The sequence below is a fragment of the Atractosteus spatula genome, chromosome 9, assembly GCF_055471065.1.
Source record: "Atractosteus spatula isolate fAtrSpa1 chromosome 9, fAtrSpa1.hap1, whole genome shotgun sequence".
NCBI classification, from domain to species: domain Eukaryota; kingdom Metazoa; phylum Chordata; class Actinopteri; order Semionotiformes; family Lepisosteidae; genus Atractosteus; species Atractosteus spatula.
This window is the reverse complement of record NC_142714.1, coordinates 43,447,306-43,466,037: the sequence shown is the minus strand read 5'-3', so window position 1 is coordinate 43,466,037 and position 18,732 is coordinate 43,447,306. Positions and strand designations below refer to the sequence as shown.

General features: G+C 35.5%; 1 protein-coding gene across 1 annotated transcript in view; it reads left to right on the top strand.

The window, feature by feature from the left end:
- tenm1 (teneurin transmembrane protein 1) overlaps nt 1-18,732 on the top strand; it is a 214,199-nt gene that overhangs the window by 136,424 nt on the left and 59,043 nt on the right. Inside the window, exons 12-19 of the mRNA XM_088925605.1 lie at nt 1,575-1,601; nt 2,058-2,204; nt 9,564-9,780; nt 11,588-11,707; nt 13,113-13,374; nt 16,110-16,377; nt 17,937-18,080; nt 18,232-18,481. Of these exons, the coding sequence (XP_088781731.1) occupies nt 1,575-1,601; nt 2,058-2,204; nt 9,564-9,780; nt 11,588-11,707; nt 13,113-13,374; nt 16,110-16,377; nt 17,937-18,080; nt 18,232-18,481 (1,435 nt within the window). The remainder of the gene's footprint in view (nt 1-1,574; nt 1,602-2,057; nt 2,205-9,563; nt 9,781-11,587; nt 11,708-13,112; nt 13,375-16,109; nt 16,378-17,936; nt 18,081-18,231; nt 18,482-18,732) is intronic.

Sequence of the window (18,732 nt, the reverse complement as noted above, 5' to 3'; positions counted from 1 at the left end):
CATAATTAACTTAATAGGATTCATTGAGTTGTTTTAAGCTCTTGAACATTTGGGAATTTACCTTTTATCTCCTGAATGGTGTTTCATACCATAACTTTGAAAGTAACTAACTTAAAAGTTCTACTTGTCAAAACAAAGAAAAATTATTATTAGTTCAGTTAAGGCTACAACTGATTTGTATTTGTTATATTTCAAATCATATGTACTGTATTTATAGAACACTCATCATAAAGCTGCTGATCTATTGGGCATCTGCAAAACATTCATCCTCAAACCACACATGAAACATAAGAAGTAAAAAATAATATTACTAACATGGTAAACTGAAAACATCAGAATCAAAAGCATCTTTATGCTGGATTGAGTTTAAATGACTTGCTTAACCCATAAAAAGAGTCAGACCCAGTGATGACAACATGTCAGAAAAAAGCAGGTAGGACAAGAAACTGAATTTAGTGTGTTATCCAATATACTGTACAATAGAAAGCATATAAAGAACTTTGGTTTAAAAGAGAAAGACAAATTTTATGTAAACATCAAAGTGATCAAAGTTGAAGTAATGTTATAGATTTTATAAAAGCTAACAAACTGCTTATCTTTTAGCTTCCTAACTGCTTATAACCCTGGCAAGTGGAAACATACCAGGGGGCATCTATAGGTCAGTGGAAAAGTATAGCTCATGTCTTAAATGTAGTAAAAGGGAAGTCGAATGTCTTGTTTTGCGATTGTGAGCAATAACGAAAGTCTTAATTAAAAGTTGTTTTTCTCTACCAGAGTTTGACTGAAAACTAATGATTCGTTTTAGGGATTAGGTAATCCATGTCAAAAGTAGGAAGCTTGTCTGTGTATAAAAAGCGCTGAGCAACTTTTGTCTTTCGGGGAGACTACTGTAGCTTTTGCAAGCTGCTCTCCCATGTGCACACGAATAAACAGCTCTTCTTTCACCAACACCCGGACTCTGACATTTTAATGTTTCTTCAAAGTGTAAGCAGAAGCAGGTTCATTTTTATATTTCTATGAAAGCAAACATAAATTATATTAGATTCATGCCAATTATTAGAGTTTTAAAGTATAGCAAGGTAACCAAGTCAAAGTGGTCACGATCAGTCTAAAATCAGAATCGTTTCTCTTATGAAGGGTTGTCATTTTCCCTACTTCTATTTTAAAACTTGTATCATGGTTATATTAGTATGTTGTTACTACAGAATAAAACAGAACCACAAACTTTAGGTAATTGTCAGCAGTTCTGCAGAATATGGAAAATAGCTAAAGCAGAAACAAAATAGTGCTAGTGAAACCTCACAAAGCCAAGAGATCACATTCAAATTTTCAGAAAAGTAGAATCACAATTAGCTTTTTTCCCTGATGGGGAAAGCTTAGCTCAGAATTCATCAGATTCTTATTTGCATTTAAACAAGAAAATTAAAGAATAGGTTACTGCTTCTCTAAAAATATCAAGCAAAGCATAAAAATTTGACTGAAGTGCCCAACGATGGCTGAATGATTTCTTTGCGTATATCGGTATTAAAAAATGAAACATTGCAGTCTAACGGTTTTATTTCTTTTCTCACCAGCACACTACTTGGATGTTGTTGTTAAAGGTATGTTACGTAATTAAATACAAGACTCATACTGTGTGCAGTGCAGAAAACTAATAATGGTTTCACCAAATGAACGGTTAAAAATTATGCACAAGTTTCAGCACTCAAAATTATTGCATCTTTTAAGACTCCTAGTATTTCTCCTCCAAGAAAAACAAATGATTTGGTATTATTTTGTGCATGGGAATTTGTAATGCGTGAAAGGTAATGGGTATTTATTAAACTATTTTTGAAATGTTACTTTATCCAGTTTTGTTTCAGTCATCCCCTAAAATAAATTAAATAGGTTCAATAATTGTAAAATGATGATTGTAATGCTTTTGTTGTGTGACAAATGGCAAGCTCTGAAGATGTTCTCTTTTATCAGAGGTGATTTCGTATATTCTTGGATTACAACATTCACAGACAGGCACTCAAGATCGGACTCTATTTTACTTCCTCCCATCCTTTTTACAGATGGCTGCCCTGGCCTCTGCAATGGCAATGGAAGGTGTACCCTTGAACAGAATGGCTGGCACTGTGTTTGTCAGCCAGGTTGGAGTGGAATAGGATGTAATGTCATAATGGAGATGGTGTGTGATGATAACATAGACAATGATGGAGGTAAGGGTCCTTTGGAAAGAATACTTTATCTTTCTTTAAAGTATATCTGATATATGGTTCGATCCCTTTCAGGTACTGAAATTCAGAAAATTAGAAGTTCATTTGGCAACCACCTTTCATTCCACATAGAGAATCAAAGCTCTTTGTAGGATTTCTTCCTTTTTTCCAACCAAGAAGAAGAGGAGAAAAAAAAGTAAATAAACAGCTCTTTACAATTTACTATACCATAAGCCAAATTACAAAAATACAGTATATGTAATAATTTTCTGCTTTTCAAAAAATCATTTTCGTCGTTGAATTTTAGGTTGATGTTTGAGTGCTCTACGGAAATACAAAAAAAATGCATATCCACAAAATAAAGAGCACACCTCTGACAAAACCAATAACAAAATTGCATTTTACAGATGACGAGATAGATTTTCTGTTCATGGTGTCTCTTTTCTGTTTGGACATTTTGCTGAAGTGTCCAATTTACAATTCCGCAGTGGAAACAAAAAATAATATGAAGGAACAAATACAGAAAATTCATTTTTTTAATTCTTAGGGTTTTATTGGACTGTTGACTTCTGTTTTATACTTGTTTTGGAGAAAGCAGTGTGGGGTAATGGTTAGGGTATTAGACTCTTAACTAGAAGGCTGTGTGTAAATCCCAGATGGGGTATTGCTGCTGCCTGTATGAATAAGGTAGTTTGCTCAGATTGCTTCAGTAAAATACCCAGCTGTATGAATGGTATTAAGAAGCAGCTGTCACTCTGAGCAGGCTTTCTTGGTTTAGGCCTCTGAAGAGTGCTTTAAGATTAAGGTTATGACAATTCAAAGAGGGATAGGGGCGAGCATTTGTAAGCAGGTTAAGTGCAGGAATTTGCACAAGGTGGCAACAGAGCATTCTGCTGCATCTGTTGTAAATGAGGTTTTTCTTTGAGTACGTTGAAGAAGTCTCTCAGGTTATCTCTTCTAGATCATAGTTAGATCAGTCTCCCGGTAAAGGATGGTGTCATACTTGGTTAGATGTCTTAGAACATCCTCTCAGTTAAAGGAGCCAGCCTGTTAAATTATGGTTAAGTTCCATCTCTCTGGGTTTTGTCACAGAAGAGAAGGTGGAATGGGAGAATCATGGTTACCTCTCCCTATGGTTTATCTGCAAAGTTTAGCCCCTATTCAGATAGTTATCTCAGAGTTTCTCTCTCCCCAAAGTGTACTCCTTCATTAGGAGTTATGGCTCTTCCTGGAGGTTAAAAAGTTCGAAGATGAGAACAGTATCTGCTGGTTTAGGATAAAAATATCTCCATTACAATTTAGACAAAAAAGTAACTGAGTAGACTAGGTCTCCAAGAAAGCAACAGCAAACTCAAATGCTGCTGTATCAGAGGTCTTGAGGTTGGTTATTGAGAAGTGTCCTGGTCAAACAGGATCTGTTGCACAGGGTTAGGGTTAGCAAAGAAGGCTAGGTTAAATAACAGGTGATTATCTCTTAAGGGAGAAAAAGACTGGGGAAGTTTTGTTTTTCCTGAAGGCGGAAGGTTTATGGCTCACAAAACCTGGTGGGAGTTTGGGTGTCATGGTTTCGAGACCCCATGGTTGACTGAAGGAAGAGAGAATTGTAAGGCATAAATCTGGTGGTCACGACTGCAAGGGATAGTTGTGGTGAATAAGTTCATTGGTTAAAACAATGTTAGTAGCCAAGGAGCACTCCCAGGAACTAGAAATAAAAAAGGATAACACCTGGAAGGCAGCCTAGGGGAAGAACTGAGATGTTTCCCCAGAAGGGGAAATATTTTTATCTGGGAAAATGAAAGGTTGTGGAAAAATGAATAAATGGTTGTGAAGACAAAAAAAAAAACTTCCCTTAGCACACCATAATGCTCAGGATGTGACTGAAGCCTGGTTGTCCAGTCCTGGAGCAGTGGGATTTTACACTTTTGCTGTGGGAGATTTGTGTTTGCACAGTCTCCTGGAACAACATTGCCCCAGGACTGTGGAATACAATTCTGGCCACAGACCAGATAACATACCACATTAAATTTATGAGGCTGTGAAACTGTGAGTTACAAACACTGTGTGACGGTTGCCATGGCACTCTCACCTGCTGCAACAAGCAGGTCGCTGCTACAGTGAGTACAAATGTACAGCACTCTGGATAAAAGCATCAGCAAAATAGTAACTTCCAAAGTCACTTTGTTTGCAGCTACCAGATTTTGTCAGAGTAGTACCCATGAGGTAAAGATTTGGTATTAAGTCAAAATTGACCTACTGTATGGTCATTAATTCACAATGGGTTAGATTAGAGGCACTAATACTGTTGTATTTTTAACTAGATAGTAGATATGTTGCTTAACATGATGGAAAGAGAAGGAGGGAGGGAAAAGCAAAGTTACCACACAGACCCTCTTAAGTGTCTTGCTAAATGAGTTACTTTTAATGCTAAAGTAAACATTCACAGCCTCCATATTTCATTTTCTAAATGTGTTTGGGGTAATCCTTATCAAAAAAGTAAAAGTATAGAAACAATGATCCCACTCAAGATGATGATAAAGCCTAAATGTAATTTTATCGTAGCATTTAGCTTATTACAGTAATAAATTACACTAAACAATGTCAAATTAGTTAAATCCTATAAAATCTTGTTTTTTAGATAACAACATAGTCAGTTTCAATCTTTAGCAGTAAAATATATTCATTTTTTAATGTGGAAATAAACAAAAGGAATCAAGATGGAGCTGCAAAATACCCCCAGGATTAGTTTACATATCATGAAAATCAGAAAAAGAAAAGAGAAAATTAACCCTCAGCTCACAGTTGTTCATGGCCAATTGCTCAAATGTGTGTTGGCTCATTGACTTGCATGCAGGATGTGTTAATTTTTCGTGTACACTTTATATGTGATGGTATATAAAGTGTACACAGTACATATTGAACCAAAAGAAATATATCACTCTATGCAGCATCTTTAAAAAATAAAGTAAATTGATTATGGGTATTGATTTACTGTTTTTGGCCTCTTGCTGATAGTGTTAGTGAAAGTGGTTTAATGCTTCTTTCAGTTCCTGTAGACTAACAAGGGAAGGTAATTCAGGATTATACAGCCTCATTGGCCTTGAACATCAATGGAGCTGGTCCTCAGTGCACACCCAGACACACCAAGTTAGTGCCGGACCTCATTCTGCCAGGTTCACTAGTTTTGTAGCCCCTATGGGAGAAAAGGCTCTGAAATGCCCTGAGACTGAGAGACTACCCATTTTTAAATTCCCTTTCCTTTGCTTGTGGAACAAAACAGTTTCATAGATCAATTCAAACTGTGAGGTAAAACAGAAAAACATATATTTTCTTGTCTTTTAATACATTTCACCATATGGAAGATGTCAATTATTCAGAAATCATACTTTAGATATTGTGCAGCTTGTGTTTATTTGCAGTGGCAGAGCTGAAATTTCTTTTTAATTTTGAGGAAAAAAGTGTCAGTCTTTTCTCAGAGTGGTTCAATAAGTTACTCTTAGCAGTATGTTTTCTACTATTCTTATTGATGAAAAGTCTTTTACTGATATCTGATTTTGGCTAAGTGTGCACTTTTTTAGATTCAAGGAGTGAAGCATGGCATATCATTGCAATAAGTAATATCGAAGAGTTTTCCTACTTTTTTTCTTTTTGGAGTATCATGTCACAACAGTTCACAACATCTGTTAACCAACATCTGTCATTGCTATATGTTTGGATAGAATAAAATATTGTCTTATTCTTCAGTTTTAGAAACACTTTAGAAGTCTGATTGTAAGAGTTCAGGTGGATATGTTAGAAAATTAAAACAGAAACAGGAAACATACAGTAGAAGATGCTTTGTTGGGTTTATACAAAAAAAAAACTGTTATTAAACAAACCCAGACCTCTTTCTGGGGAACATTGGCAGAAGCAGTTTAAACAGACTATTTATCATTTTCAAGATGCATTGCAAGTCTGGGGTTAGGTGCCATATCTGACAAAAGCCCTTACTTCCCCCACTTCTCAGCTACTCTAAAGCTGACAATTCCCAGGAAGAACAGGAGAGATCTTCTGGCACAGATGAAACTCTTTAATCACTATCTTTATCAGAGGAAATGATTCTGTCAGAGAATACTGCACAAAGCTATGCTTTTTTATTTTTTTCTTTCGGTATCCTTATTCACCCCTGGTATACTGTATGGTGTTTTTTTTTTCTTCTATTTTTTCCACAGGGATACTGTGAAATTTCTGTGGTATCCCTGGTTGCAAATGAAGTTATCTGTGCCAAGGCTGACATTATAAAGTTTAACTTTGAATTTAATAAACAACTTTTTCTCAGGAGTACTGTGCAGTAAGATCTCGACATCTGCAAATTTAACTTTCGCAAATTTGCTTATTTGCGATTCGGTCTGGCCAACGGGATCTTGTATGGAAGAAAAGCAGGATCAAACCAACCCGAAGGTTGTTAACCACGATTTAAAAATTAGTGGTACAACCGACTAGAATGGAAAGATGAATCTAGGTAGTGAAATAGCCTCACCCTATCTCCTACCAAAGTACTAGCTACCCAGCATTTGCATCTCAATGTAGTTTTCTTTTCATATTGTTACAAACACTCCAGGTTCTGTGTTGGCTGTGTGGAGAATGACAAGCTAGAAACAACAGGCTCACAGACCCACTGAGAGTTTTATTGCTGGTTTCATAACAGTGGGGTATGCTAACCATGGAGGCAGAGAGAGAAAGTGCAGGCTGCATGCAGAGGCGGGGTTTGTGTTTATCTTACCTGATTACTGTAAGTTTATGTTTGCTGTTGGGGTTTTTTTAATTGATCATTTTTATTTAATGTAAAACCAATGCATTAGTACTTTAATTATCTTAAAAGAGGTGTTACTTTATTTCTTTTAACCATACACATTATATACTATAGTAGATTATGCAACAGTATAGGGGTGAACTTGTTTATGCATAAATTTGTCCTTTTGTGAAGGTTCTCTGTACCAAAACCTCACAAACATAGAGACCCTTCTATATTTCCTAGTTTCATGCCTCACATTTTGATTTTAATGCATGGCTCTTTAAATCCTGTCTGCAATCCTTCATGTTAATGGATTACAGGTTGTTTTTTCTGGTTGTTCTTTTTCTACTTTTACTCTAGTTTGACGATGCAAAAAAAGAAAAATGCAATTCAGCCAGATGTTGGTTTGAATGGAAAGAAATATTCAGCTGTTTTCAATTACTCACTATTGAAATCTACATCCAAATCCAAAACATGTTTTTGTCTTCATTTGATCAAGAGCTCATTAGTGTTACCATTTATATCCTTAATGAAGCCTCATTACAACTATTGATATGAAAACTAAATGGCAATTAATGACCTTACGCAAATAAAGTGATTAAGAGATTATCTGACAAAGTTTAGCCAGCTGCACATTTCTGAGTTTATAATCATAATTTGAGTTCATGATCTGATGCACTTTAGTAGATATATTTAAAATTTCAGTTTTACAGAGATATGTTGGAAGTAATCGGGAAGCATTGAAGTCTGTGAAGCTGGTAAACTGTCTTTAGTAAAATAAATGCATTAAGAAAAAAATATGCATCATTTTTAATGAAGATTTTTAAAACAGATTTAGCCATGTATATTAATGGACTTTCACAGAATTTTCCATTGACATACTGTAATATAGGGATTTGCAAATTGCATTGCCCTTTGAACTAGGAATCCAACACTGCTAATACAGAAATTATTCCAAATTATTACTCGTTCATAAAAGCAAACTCATAGCCATCCTGCTTACTAGCTCTAATTGGAGAGTACAGCTGTTCTCTTGAAATAGATTCCAGTTTATCAAGGCTTACAAGTAGAATGGAATCCAAACTATAGTAAAGGCCTCTTTTGGCTAAGTAACCCATTTTAAGTTTGGGAAGTGATCTTGTTAGGAGTCTCACATGTTCATTGTCTGTTTATTGGTACATATCAACAACTGGTATCAGATTAAAAAAGTCTGCCAGTTATGTTTTTCAATATAGCTGTTTGTTTCAAGCAAAATTTCTTAATGCGTTTTTAATAATTGATCATAACTTAGATCATGGTGCTAATAGACAGCACATAAGGATGGCAGGTTTTGTTTTATGGCTTGTGAATAAAGCTAAAAAATGGAACACATTTAATTTGATAAGTCTTTGGGGAAACCATTAGTCTTTCTGTAGGTTTTCTTTTTGTTTCCTTGGGTAAGGTTCATATATACCCTGAAGTTAGAAGTAAATACATTTAGCCTGAGTAAATTATAATTGCTATTTATCCCTAGGTAGCGTTGACCTAAAATTCGGTTATCTAGCAGGCAGTATGTCCTAATTTTCACTCATTTTAATCTTAACAAACAAGCCATGCCCCTCTAGACATAGTTATCATTAAGGCTGTAAATTTTGAGTCTCTATTGATTTAGGAGTACATTGTTGTTAAAAAGAAAGTAATTGGATGTTGGATTGGGAGCATAAGGTTATCATTTTAAGCAGGCAACTCCAGAGATATTATGTTCCAAGAAATTTTATTTCTGATGTTTATGCAGCAGAATGTCTCATGCCTGCATTGAAATTAGTTTCAGTTCAATACTGTATTCTGTGCCTGGGACATAGTTGAATCATATAAGTTAAGGTTAAAAAGGTTAAATTCTAATTATTGTTTGAGGAACAACTTGGATAACACTGTGTTTTTTTATATCACAAGGTGTGCTTTTTATATCTTCTATTAAAATACATAAATTATAACTATCTTCTCCAACATTTGTGGTACAAATTACTAATATTGAGCATTAAAACTTATTTTTTCCTAATCAAATTCAGTGCCACTCTCACAACTCAGAAAGATTACAAATTGAATTCAAGCTTTATTGTCCCATTGGGGAAATTTGTTTTACAGCCACACTCCCAACATAACAACACAATGACACACAATTGTGTTGCAAATCTGTAAATCTGAGATTGCAGTATATTCTCAGATGTGATTTAATTGATCATGTACTCCATACTAAATGTTGGTGTTGAATAAGCTCGCTTTTCAGTTGTATGCTGCAGCCATCATTAATCTCCATCTGTTTCTCCTACTATGGCATTTCTTTTTCTTTCGTCACAGAAGTCTGTAGATGCAGTTTTATAATGTGTAGCAATGAAAGTGCAAAAGAAAGTCAATTTTAAGAGAAATCCGACTAAAAGGAGTATGCTTTCATTTCGCCTTTTTTTGTCTACACTTTGCTCACTGATTTTGTTGTTTTACTGTTATTTCATGCTATTGTTATATGTAGCTTTTGCACTTATCAGGATACAAGTGCCTGCCAAATAAGTAAAAGTAAACTTAAATGTCTGTTCTCATGGTTCTGTGGCTTGCAGATGGCTTGATGGACTGTGTCGATCCTGACTGCTGCCAGCAGGCCACCTGCTACAGTGGCCCTCTGTGCCAAGGTTCACCTGACCCTCTGGACCTCATCCAGCAGAGTCAGACTCCCTTTATCCAACTTCCCCCACGACTCTTCTTCCAGAGAATCAGGTTTCTCATCGGCAAGGACACAACTCACGTCCTGCCTGGGGAGATCCCTTTTGACACCAGGTGCGACTCCCTTTCACTCCCTTTTTCATAAGTAAATGAATTAAATCAGACTAATACGTTTGATTTCAGCAGACGTTTCTGATGGTGAACAGCATAACATAACAGTTTTTAAAATACCAAATTCAGGGTTTCAAATGAAAAAATAAACTAAAAACTAGAAGAAGCATTAAATGCCCCTTTTCTTAGTTTTGTTAGTGAATTGTCTCACATTATTGTAGATTACTGTTTATTTATGCTGTCATCTGAATGCTTGCTGATCTTAAGAAAGGACTGAACTCACTGGGGTTTGACTAATTAAAATGTGCTTTTTTACTTATTTAATCACATTAATATGCAGCAGTAGATTCTATATCATATACAGTAACAAGCTTTAAAACCCTACTTGGTCTTGCTACATGTGAGTGTTTCATTAAGATTTACTCACTGCTGGGATTTAGGAGAGTAATATATTTCCTAAATACTGAGTAAGTCATTTTTTTAGTAACAGGGTACTTTGAATACTATTTGTCTCAGATTACAGAAGACACCATTTTAACTACATGAACTTGTTTTAAAAAAACAGCTCCTTGTCTGAGAGAAAATTGACCCATGGTATGGCCACTCATTTGGGCATTGTGTGTCTGTGCAAATCGGCAGTAGCAAAGGACTATTATGTGATGTGCAAATGGATTTTTCATTGCCTGTTGACCTCTGTGTTTGTGTAAAACTTGAAATATTACTTTTCAAAAGAATGTGTAATATACATACACCCCTTACCCCCAAAGCACCTGTATAAAGCCATGTAGAGTTCTATCAAGTAACCTCAGCTGCCTCAGGCATTTTTTTTTCTGTTAAGGTAGTCCAATTTCTTAACTAATAATTATTATTTCTTTTCAATTACTACAGTAAATGTGTATTTGATGTGTTTTTGCTTTATCTTCCTAGTTCCATGGAGGAAATAAGGCAGCAACAATATTCCTCCATTGTACCATGCTCATTGAAATTTGTGAACTATAGCATTTTAACAAGCATTCTCTCAGCAAAATGAATTAAGTGTCAGTTAAGTGTCATCTTTCTCTAACAATCAGTTGTAGCCTTTTGGTTTCTAAATTTCATGTTCATTTTTAAGTAAACATAGTGAACTTGCAATATTAAATATAAATATTTTAGGTTCACACAAAACCTTTGAATATTTGAATTTGCTCATTACTAGCCTTGAAAATTCAGCATTTGTTTCTTATTCCTTTCAGGAAATATGAGGCAAACTTTCTTCCTAAGGTTTAGTGTGTGTCTTTAATTAAGCATCAGTGTGAGACTGAACTGAATAACTGAAAAGCTGAGTTGTGTAACCTAGAACTCCTGGAGTGGCTGAGTGGTGCATCGGTTCCCTCACCTCTGGAGACATGGTTTTCAGATTTGAAGCTCGAGCAGCCAGTAGATATTAATTCATATAACAAAGCAGTCACAATTCAACAAAACTGCTTTTTCAGAAGACATCCTGAGTCAAGACGCCGAGACCCTGAGTGTAGGTCTAACCCAGGATGACAAGAAGACACATTGAGGCTGCATTTCATTTGCCTCCATTTTGTGACACAGAGAACCTTCCTTTCCAGCAGCATATGTTACGCATATAAATCTTCATATGGCCACTTAAAATAACAGCAAAGAAAACATTAGATTACAATCATTTTTACAGAAAAAAGGATGCAGAGCCATGTGATCCTTTTTTAGTTTGTGTAATATCATAAGGAATTTAGTTTTACTTTCTTTGGTTTTATTCCAAGCCAAGCCTTGATTGTCAAGCCTTGATTCCTGTGTTTGCATCTAGTCGCTCTTCAGTGATCCGAGGTCAGGTGGTTGCAATCGATGGGACTCCGCTGGTTGGCGTCAATGTGAGTTTCTTGCACCATCCTGAATATGGCTACACCATCAGCCGCCAGGATGGCAGGTATGCGTCTGTTTGCTCCACTCTTACCTCTTCATACTGTATGTTTTCTATGGTGCACAGTCTGAATAATTTATCTGTCATTGAGATATTGAATAAATAACCAAGGTGCTCCTTTAAAATCATATTCAGTCACTTGCTGCACATTGATTACTCACTGAAGAAGCGAAATGAGAGAACTTGACTGTCATTGTTAATATAGGTGTCAGCTCTGAAACTGCAACCAAATTGACTAATTGCATCCTCCATTGCATCCACATTCACAGCTTCCTCCCTTCAATTAGCAACAGCATGGAAATCAAGCAAAATTACCAGGCCTGACCATTGCATTGCTTGAAAACAAATTGTCTTTTTCTCACTATGTTTAGTACCACTAGCTTAGCAGCTATTGATTCAACTGGAGTTCACAGAGGTATGTTTTCAAATATTGCTTACTCATAGAAGCACAGCATTATCTATGTACATTGCTGCTCATAGAAAGGACTTACACGCAAATGATTACCGTTGAGTAGATTTTTGGAAATATTTTGGCAGCCCATTCCAGATTATAATTGCAAATACAGAAGCAGAAATGTAATGCAGTTTTTAGCCAAGACACTTCTCAATAAACCCACACATGACTATCATTAGCCATAACATGTGGGCTGTTGTTGAATTTCCAGAATTAAAAATTATACTGTTTACACATAAGTTTCTTTTTGTTTCATTTTTACAGTATCATCATCATTTTGAATCCCTCGTCAATCTTGTAACATTCGGAAATAAATACCATTGAAAAGCTTGTTATTCTCTATAAAATTGTTTTTCTAGTTACCCCCAAGTTATTTTTTTAGATTGATTCCATCATTGTCAACATTTATTTTATTCAAGCTAGGTCTCAAAAAGACTTTTGAGAACTTAAAAAGAATTGCACAGCATGGAAAAAAAAACTTCTTAATGCACGAATGGTTTCTCAGTTAATGATAACAAGCTATCCTTCCTGGTTCCAGACAATATAATCAGCGTGAAGCTGCGAAAAGAATTTTCAGATGAAGAAAGCCTGAGCAACAAAGTACTGTTTGATTGCTGCTGGTCCTTTCTGTCAAGCTAATTGCTGTTTTCCTCGCTGCACTTCTGATGAGTGAAGTTTTAAATTCACTCAGTTTAACAGGGTAAAGCTATTGAGCACCATGGCAGAATTGACACCCTACTGATATAAAGTATTATTATCAAATCTTTTCCCTAACACCTTATGATTAAATTTAGTCAGACCATTTTGTATTAGGGTCCACAGAGAATAGACAAATAGATGGATGTACTGTATATATACAGTATATAGATCTTCATTTTCCGTATTAATATGGAATTAACATATTTTCATGTTCATTTTTTTCATTTGTTATTTCCCTACTTTGCTTTTGGCTTTCAGTTTTGACTTGGTGGCTGCCGGGGGCATCTCCGTCACGCTGGTCTTTGAGCGGGCTCCTTTCATAACTGAGAGACGGACCGTCTGGTTGCCATGGACACAGTTTGTGGTGCTGGACAAGGTCACCATGGCAAGAGTGGAATCTCCCAAGCCCACTTGTGACATGAAGAACTTTGTCAGTCCCTACCCCATTGTCCTTCCTTCCCCTTTGACCACATTTGCTGGGTCTTGTTCTGAACGGGGACCGGCCATCCCTGAGCTGCAGGTAATGGAGTTTGGATTCAAGGACACAGTTCAGGTTCATTAAGTTCTTAAAGGAAATGTTATTCCGTGCCTGGATGTTTAAGCGTAATTGAATGCTTCTTGCAGCTGAAGTAAATTCCTCATGTACAATTACAAAATATTAGGAATATCTACCTTAAACATTTGCTGCAAATGTAATCCACAGCCTTTCGGGTTTTTTAGGGATTTTTACACCCATGAAACTTTTAAGCAATGAATTTTACATATACAGTATTTTTACTTGCTCTGACTACTTTCTAAACAGTTTATTTCCAGTTACAAAAAAGGGGTATGAATAATTATAAAACAATGTGTATCTTTTTCTGACATGACAGTACAATACTGTACATGTGTTCTTTGTTCCCCAGCACATTTTGATTACACTGTAGTTGCAAAGCAGAAAGCTTCATAAGTCAGACAAGGATTTTACAATAATACACAAGTACACAAGACACAATAATGTACTATTACACAGAGTACTTTTCACTAACAGTACTGACAGATATTTCTCATGCGTTGAGCATCGGAGTCCTGCCTCAAACATACTGTAGAAAACACATAGCTCTTTCTGAAATCAAGGCACAAAAATCTTTAAAAGGGTAAAAAAGGAAAGTACTTGAAATGTGTCCTTTCAAATAAAAAGGATCTTGCCCAAGACTGAATCATTCTCAACAATGAGATATTTGTCCAGCCTGTCAATTCCACAGACAAATATATAAAAAACCTAATCTCTTTACTTAAAACCTATAGTGCTCTTCCAGTCTTCAGATTGCTTAAACAAAATGTATTCTCTTAATCTGCTGAAGAAGGTTTCTCTCTCAGCCCAGATACCTCTCCCTGAATATTCTCTTTCTCTGTCCTCTGACATTTCTCTCCAAGATCATCCATACCAGTTTACTATATTTTTTATACTATATATAGTATATCCTGCCTTGAGGCCTATATTTTATGTTACATCCCCATAAAGACTGGTTTAATGACCTCAAGAAGAATGATCTGGTAACTGTTAAATATTGATGTTCTAAAATAGTGGCTGTAATGATTTATCAGAGAATTAGTTTAGCCTCACTTAACAGTTAGTACACTGTTTGGCCATATTTGCTGCTTCAAGAACCAGGGACACCTGCACACTTCAACAGTGTCCACTGTATCAAATCTACAGCTATGGGAAATACAAACACTTAGCTACTCCCAAACAAGCATCAATACTAATTTATTTCACCACATCACTGAAGATTTTGATAAATGACATTTTAATGTTTGTCTTATTAGAGAACATGATACTTCTATAGTTATGTATGATAGACAAAAATGACAAACTATAGTTTATAACTAGGAAGTAAAATCTATATTTTTTTTTCTTGAAGCAGTAGGATAAAAGTTTATAATACTTTAAGGAAAAAGTTGCATCTATAATGTTAAGTCATTTTCACCTGGTATGCTCCTGCTCCATACATGTGTACTGCTCTAACAGTTTAACAGTAATTAGACATTTGCGCACATTTTTCTCAGCCTGCCATCTGCTACAGATAATTCAATTCCCCGGAAATGTATGTGCCTTCAAAATCTATTTCATGTGGCCTTCTGGATCACCCAGTTTATGGTGTCCTCTAATGACATACATAGCTATTTAGAATGAGAAGTTGCTGATACTCCTTGCAGTAATAACAAAATATAATGCTTAAGATGTCAGGTAGTGGCTAGCATCGATAATGGCTGGAGCAGGAGGGGTTTTATCTGACTAGTCCAGTGTGTGCTTTGCACTGATAGTCTGTAATGGCAAAGATATTGGAATCACATTCATATTTGAGGGCAATCAATGAAAATTGAAGCTGGATTTCAGTCTAAATCTTACTGAGCACTAAACTCCATACAGGATTAAACAGAAAATATTAGCATAAGAGATTAGGAAAGAAGGAAAAAGTATATATTTAACAATATTTTGATGTTCTAACTAACTGTTTTTCCATTAACTTAAAAAATATTATAACCTGTCATAAAAATATCATTCTGAGAAATGCAGTATTTCAGCTTTTCATACTGACATTGTTATTTTTGTTGTAATATTATAAACATGTAAAAATGTAAAACATGTCATGTCTTTTGCACACTTCACTACTATACACACTTTATTACTGACAGTCCTATTTGCACTGATCAATAGAACATGAAACTCACCTCAGTAACAGTATACAGTGAGAAAACAATATGCTTTATGATACAAGAAGCTACACAAGTAAAAACAGTGGAGTGGAAAAAAGCATGTTTGTACAAAATTCTCTTGATTTAGGAACACAAGTTTGGAACAATGTAATCCACTCTGCTCTTACTGGAACACATTGTCCTTCTACTCTTAAGTTATTTAGACAATATTTACATAAAAGTTAATATTGTCTTTGAATATATATTGTATTAAGATTTTTTTCTAAAATAATTGAAAAATATCTGACAAAAGCTACGCTTTCTCCAGCTAAAAGTGACCACTGTTTTGCGGTACTGTACATATATGTATATTTTTGTCTGTGACACATTTTATTGGGTGTTTTCGTATGAAGTGTGAATTTTGTGGTCACATTTAGTTTTAATGTTTTGTTCTTACTGCTTATAATGAGGAGATTTGGGCAAACCAATGTTATTTCTTTTCCAGTATCTGAATTAATTGTGTCTGTTAATTACTGGGAACACAGTACCACATGCACATTGTTGGTTTTTTTTCAGGCTGTTCATGAAGAAATCACCATTCCTGGCAGTTTTGTGAAGCTCAGCTATCTCAGCACTCGCACCCCTGGCTACAAATCCTTGCTGAGGATTATCCTAACCCATTCTACTGTTCCCGTGGGCCTCACAAAGGTGCATTTGATGGCCACCATTGAGGGAAGGCTCTTCCAAAAATGGTTTCCAGCTGCTCCCAACCTGTCTTACATCTTAGCCTGGAATAAGACTGATATCTACGGGCAGAAAGTGTCTGGCTTGACTGAAGCGATTGGTATGTCAGTTGCACAGTTATCATCAGTTGCAATAAAAATATCCTTAACAGATGGTCATTATTTTCTCAGACTCTTTAATCTAAGATGAACATTTTGTTTACATATTTAATGTATCCTTTTAGTTCCCAGCCTGCTAAGGGTTCATTTTAAATCATGAACTTATCCCCAGCACTCTGAAAGCAGTCATACAATAAAAGCAAGTGATTGCAGGAGACCTTCAATTTTAGTGAAACATTCTGAAGCTCTTCTCAGCTACTATATTTGAACTGTGGCTTATCTGCTTGCTTTCAAATTTGAGACATTTTATTTATCTAAAATGACCCTGAAAAACGTTATTTTATTAGATGTGAAGAAATCAATTTACCGTTGTAATGTTTCATGATGTATTCAGATATTTGACTGGTACACATTTTCAAATTCATAGCAAAAAGGGTTGAGTGGTGTTATCACTTTAAAAAAGGTCATTTCAAATTCAGCCTGAAAGCTGTAGTGGACTATAGATTATGAAGCCAGAACATTTAAATTGCTCACTTTTTTTCTGTTCAATTGTTCAATTTTTCTTTCATACAGAATTTTCCTATACAGTATACTTCTTGCTCATTCTTGATGACATTATTAAACTAAAAACAGATAGACATGTACATATGGTTGCCTAATATTTGCTTGCATTGTACTGCTCCTGCCTTGTATTGGCAAACTATGTTGCATGGTATTTGTGTTGCTCCGTATAGCTGTCACCATAGTGAACAAAGTGTTAATCTTACAGATAACAATATACATGATATTTAAAAACTAGAATGGTCTTTTGTGGAAATTCTAAAGACTAAAAGCCTGCTTAATCATTGTGACAGCAGTGATAGTCAGACACCAATACAGTGCTTGCTAACATGGTGTATCCCGATTATATATGTAATCCAGTAACCACAGGAGAGACACATGAGCCTAGACAGTGGAGGGTCTCTTGGGAGATGGCAAGCAGTGGTACACAAACAGAGAACACCACTACACCACAGTGGATATACAAAAACAGGGGGGAAATGCTGTCGCATTTTAGCCTTTCAGTGCCTTTATATAATAAAATGTTGGCCGGTGTTACTCCTGTTCTTGTGTGTTTTTTGAGCATTATTATTTATCACCCTTTTATAAACTGGTATTCTTAGTCACCGTGAAAAATGGATTATCTTTTATTTTTATTTATTTTTATAACCTTTTTTTAAAAAAATGTAATGATAAATTGTCATGATTTTAGAGTTTGGTTACATATATGCATGTTAAGTTTGAGTAATTTTCTTCAATATCCACATAACCAAGTGATTATATAGGCATACTGTACATATGTATTGTTGCATGAATATTGTAATCTACAGTACTTTACAAGTCATGTTTTATAGTCTGACAGTCAAAGAACAAGAAAACATAGTAAAGGTTTAAAATGCTGTACTGTATGTATGCTACCACCAACAATATACAGCAGAAATGTAGACCTCTCCACTCATCTTCAATATGCATTCTCACACTGATACTCAGTATTTTCACCAGAAATGTTTGCCTCTTTCAGTGTCCGTTGGTTATGAATATGAATCATGTCCTGACTTTATTGTGTGGGAGAAGAGAACTGCCCTGTTACAGGGTTTTGAGATGATAGCCTCTAACCTGGGTGGATGGTCTTTGGACAAACATCACATCCTGAACTTGCAAAGTGGTAAGAATCCATACTGCTCTTTGTCTTTCTATGATTATGTACCTGTCATGTCTGAACAATGATGTTTGTGGTGCAAAAATCACTAGGTTTTAACCTGAGTATATGATTTTAACATTCTTACTTTTTAATTAAAATAATCTTATGTCTCTAGGAATTCTACACAAAGGAAATGGGGAGAACATCTTTATTTCCCAGCAGCCTCCAGTTATAACTACTGTCATGGGTAACGGTTACTATCGTACAATCCCATGTCCAAGCTGCAATGGGCCTGCACTGGGAAATAAACTCTTCGCTCCTGTGGCAGTAACCTGTGGTCCTGATGGTAGTGTCTATGTAGGAGATTTTAACTTTGTAAGAAGGATATACCCAAATGGTTATGCTATCAGCATCCTCGAACTGAGGTATGTTATAAACAGATTTCCTTTTCAAGAACAACATTGATGATTTAGAGCTTCTTTCAGCTTCAAGTGTTTGTGTTTTGAGGGCAAGTAGATTATGGAAGCCATGTACTGTAATCTTTTATTGCCCTTAAAAGACAAGGTTTTATTTTGAGCCCCTTTTTCATTCCTGAAAATCTTTTTACCTTTCTTACCCTCTAGTACTATTCTCTCATGAAATCCTACAGAATATTTTTTTCAAATTGATGCTCTCA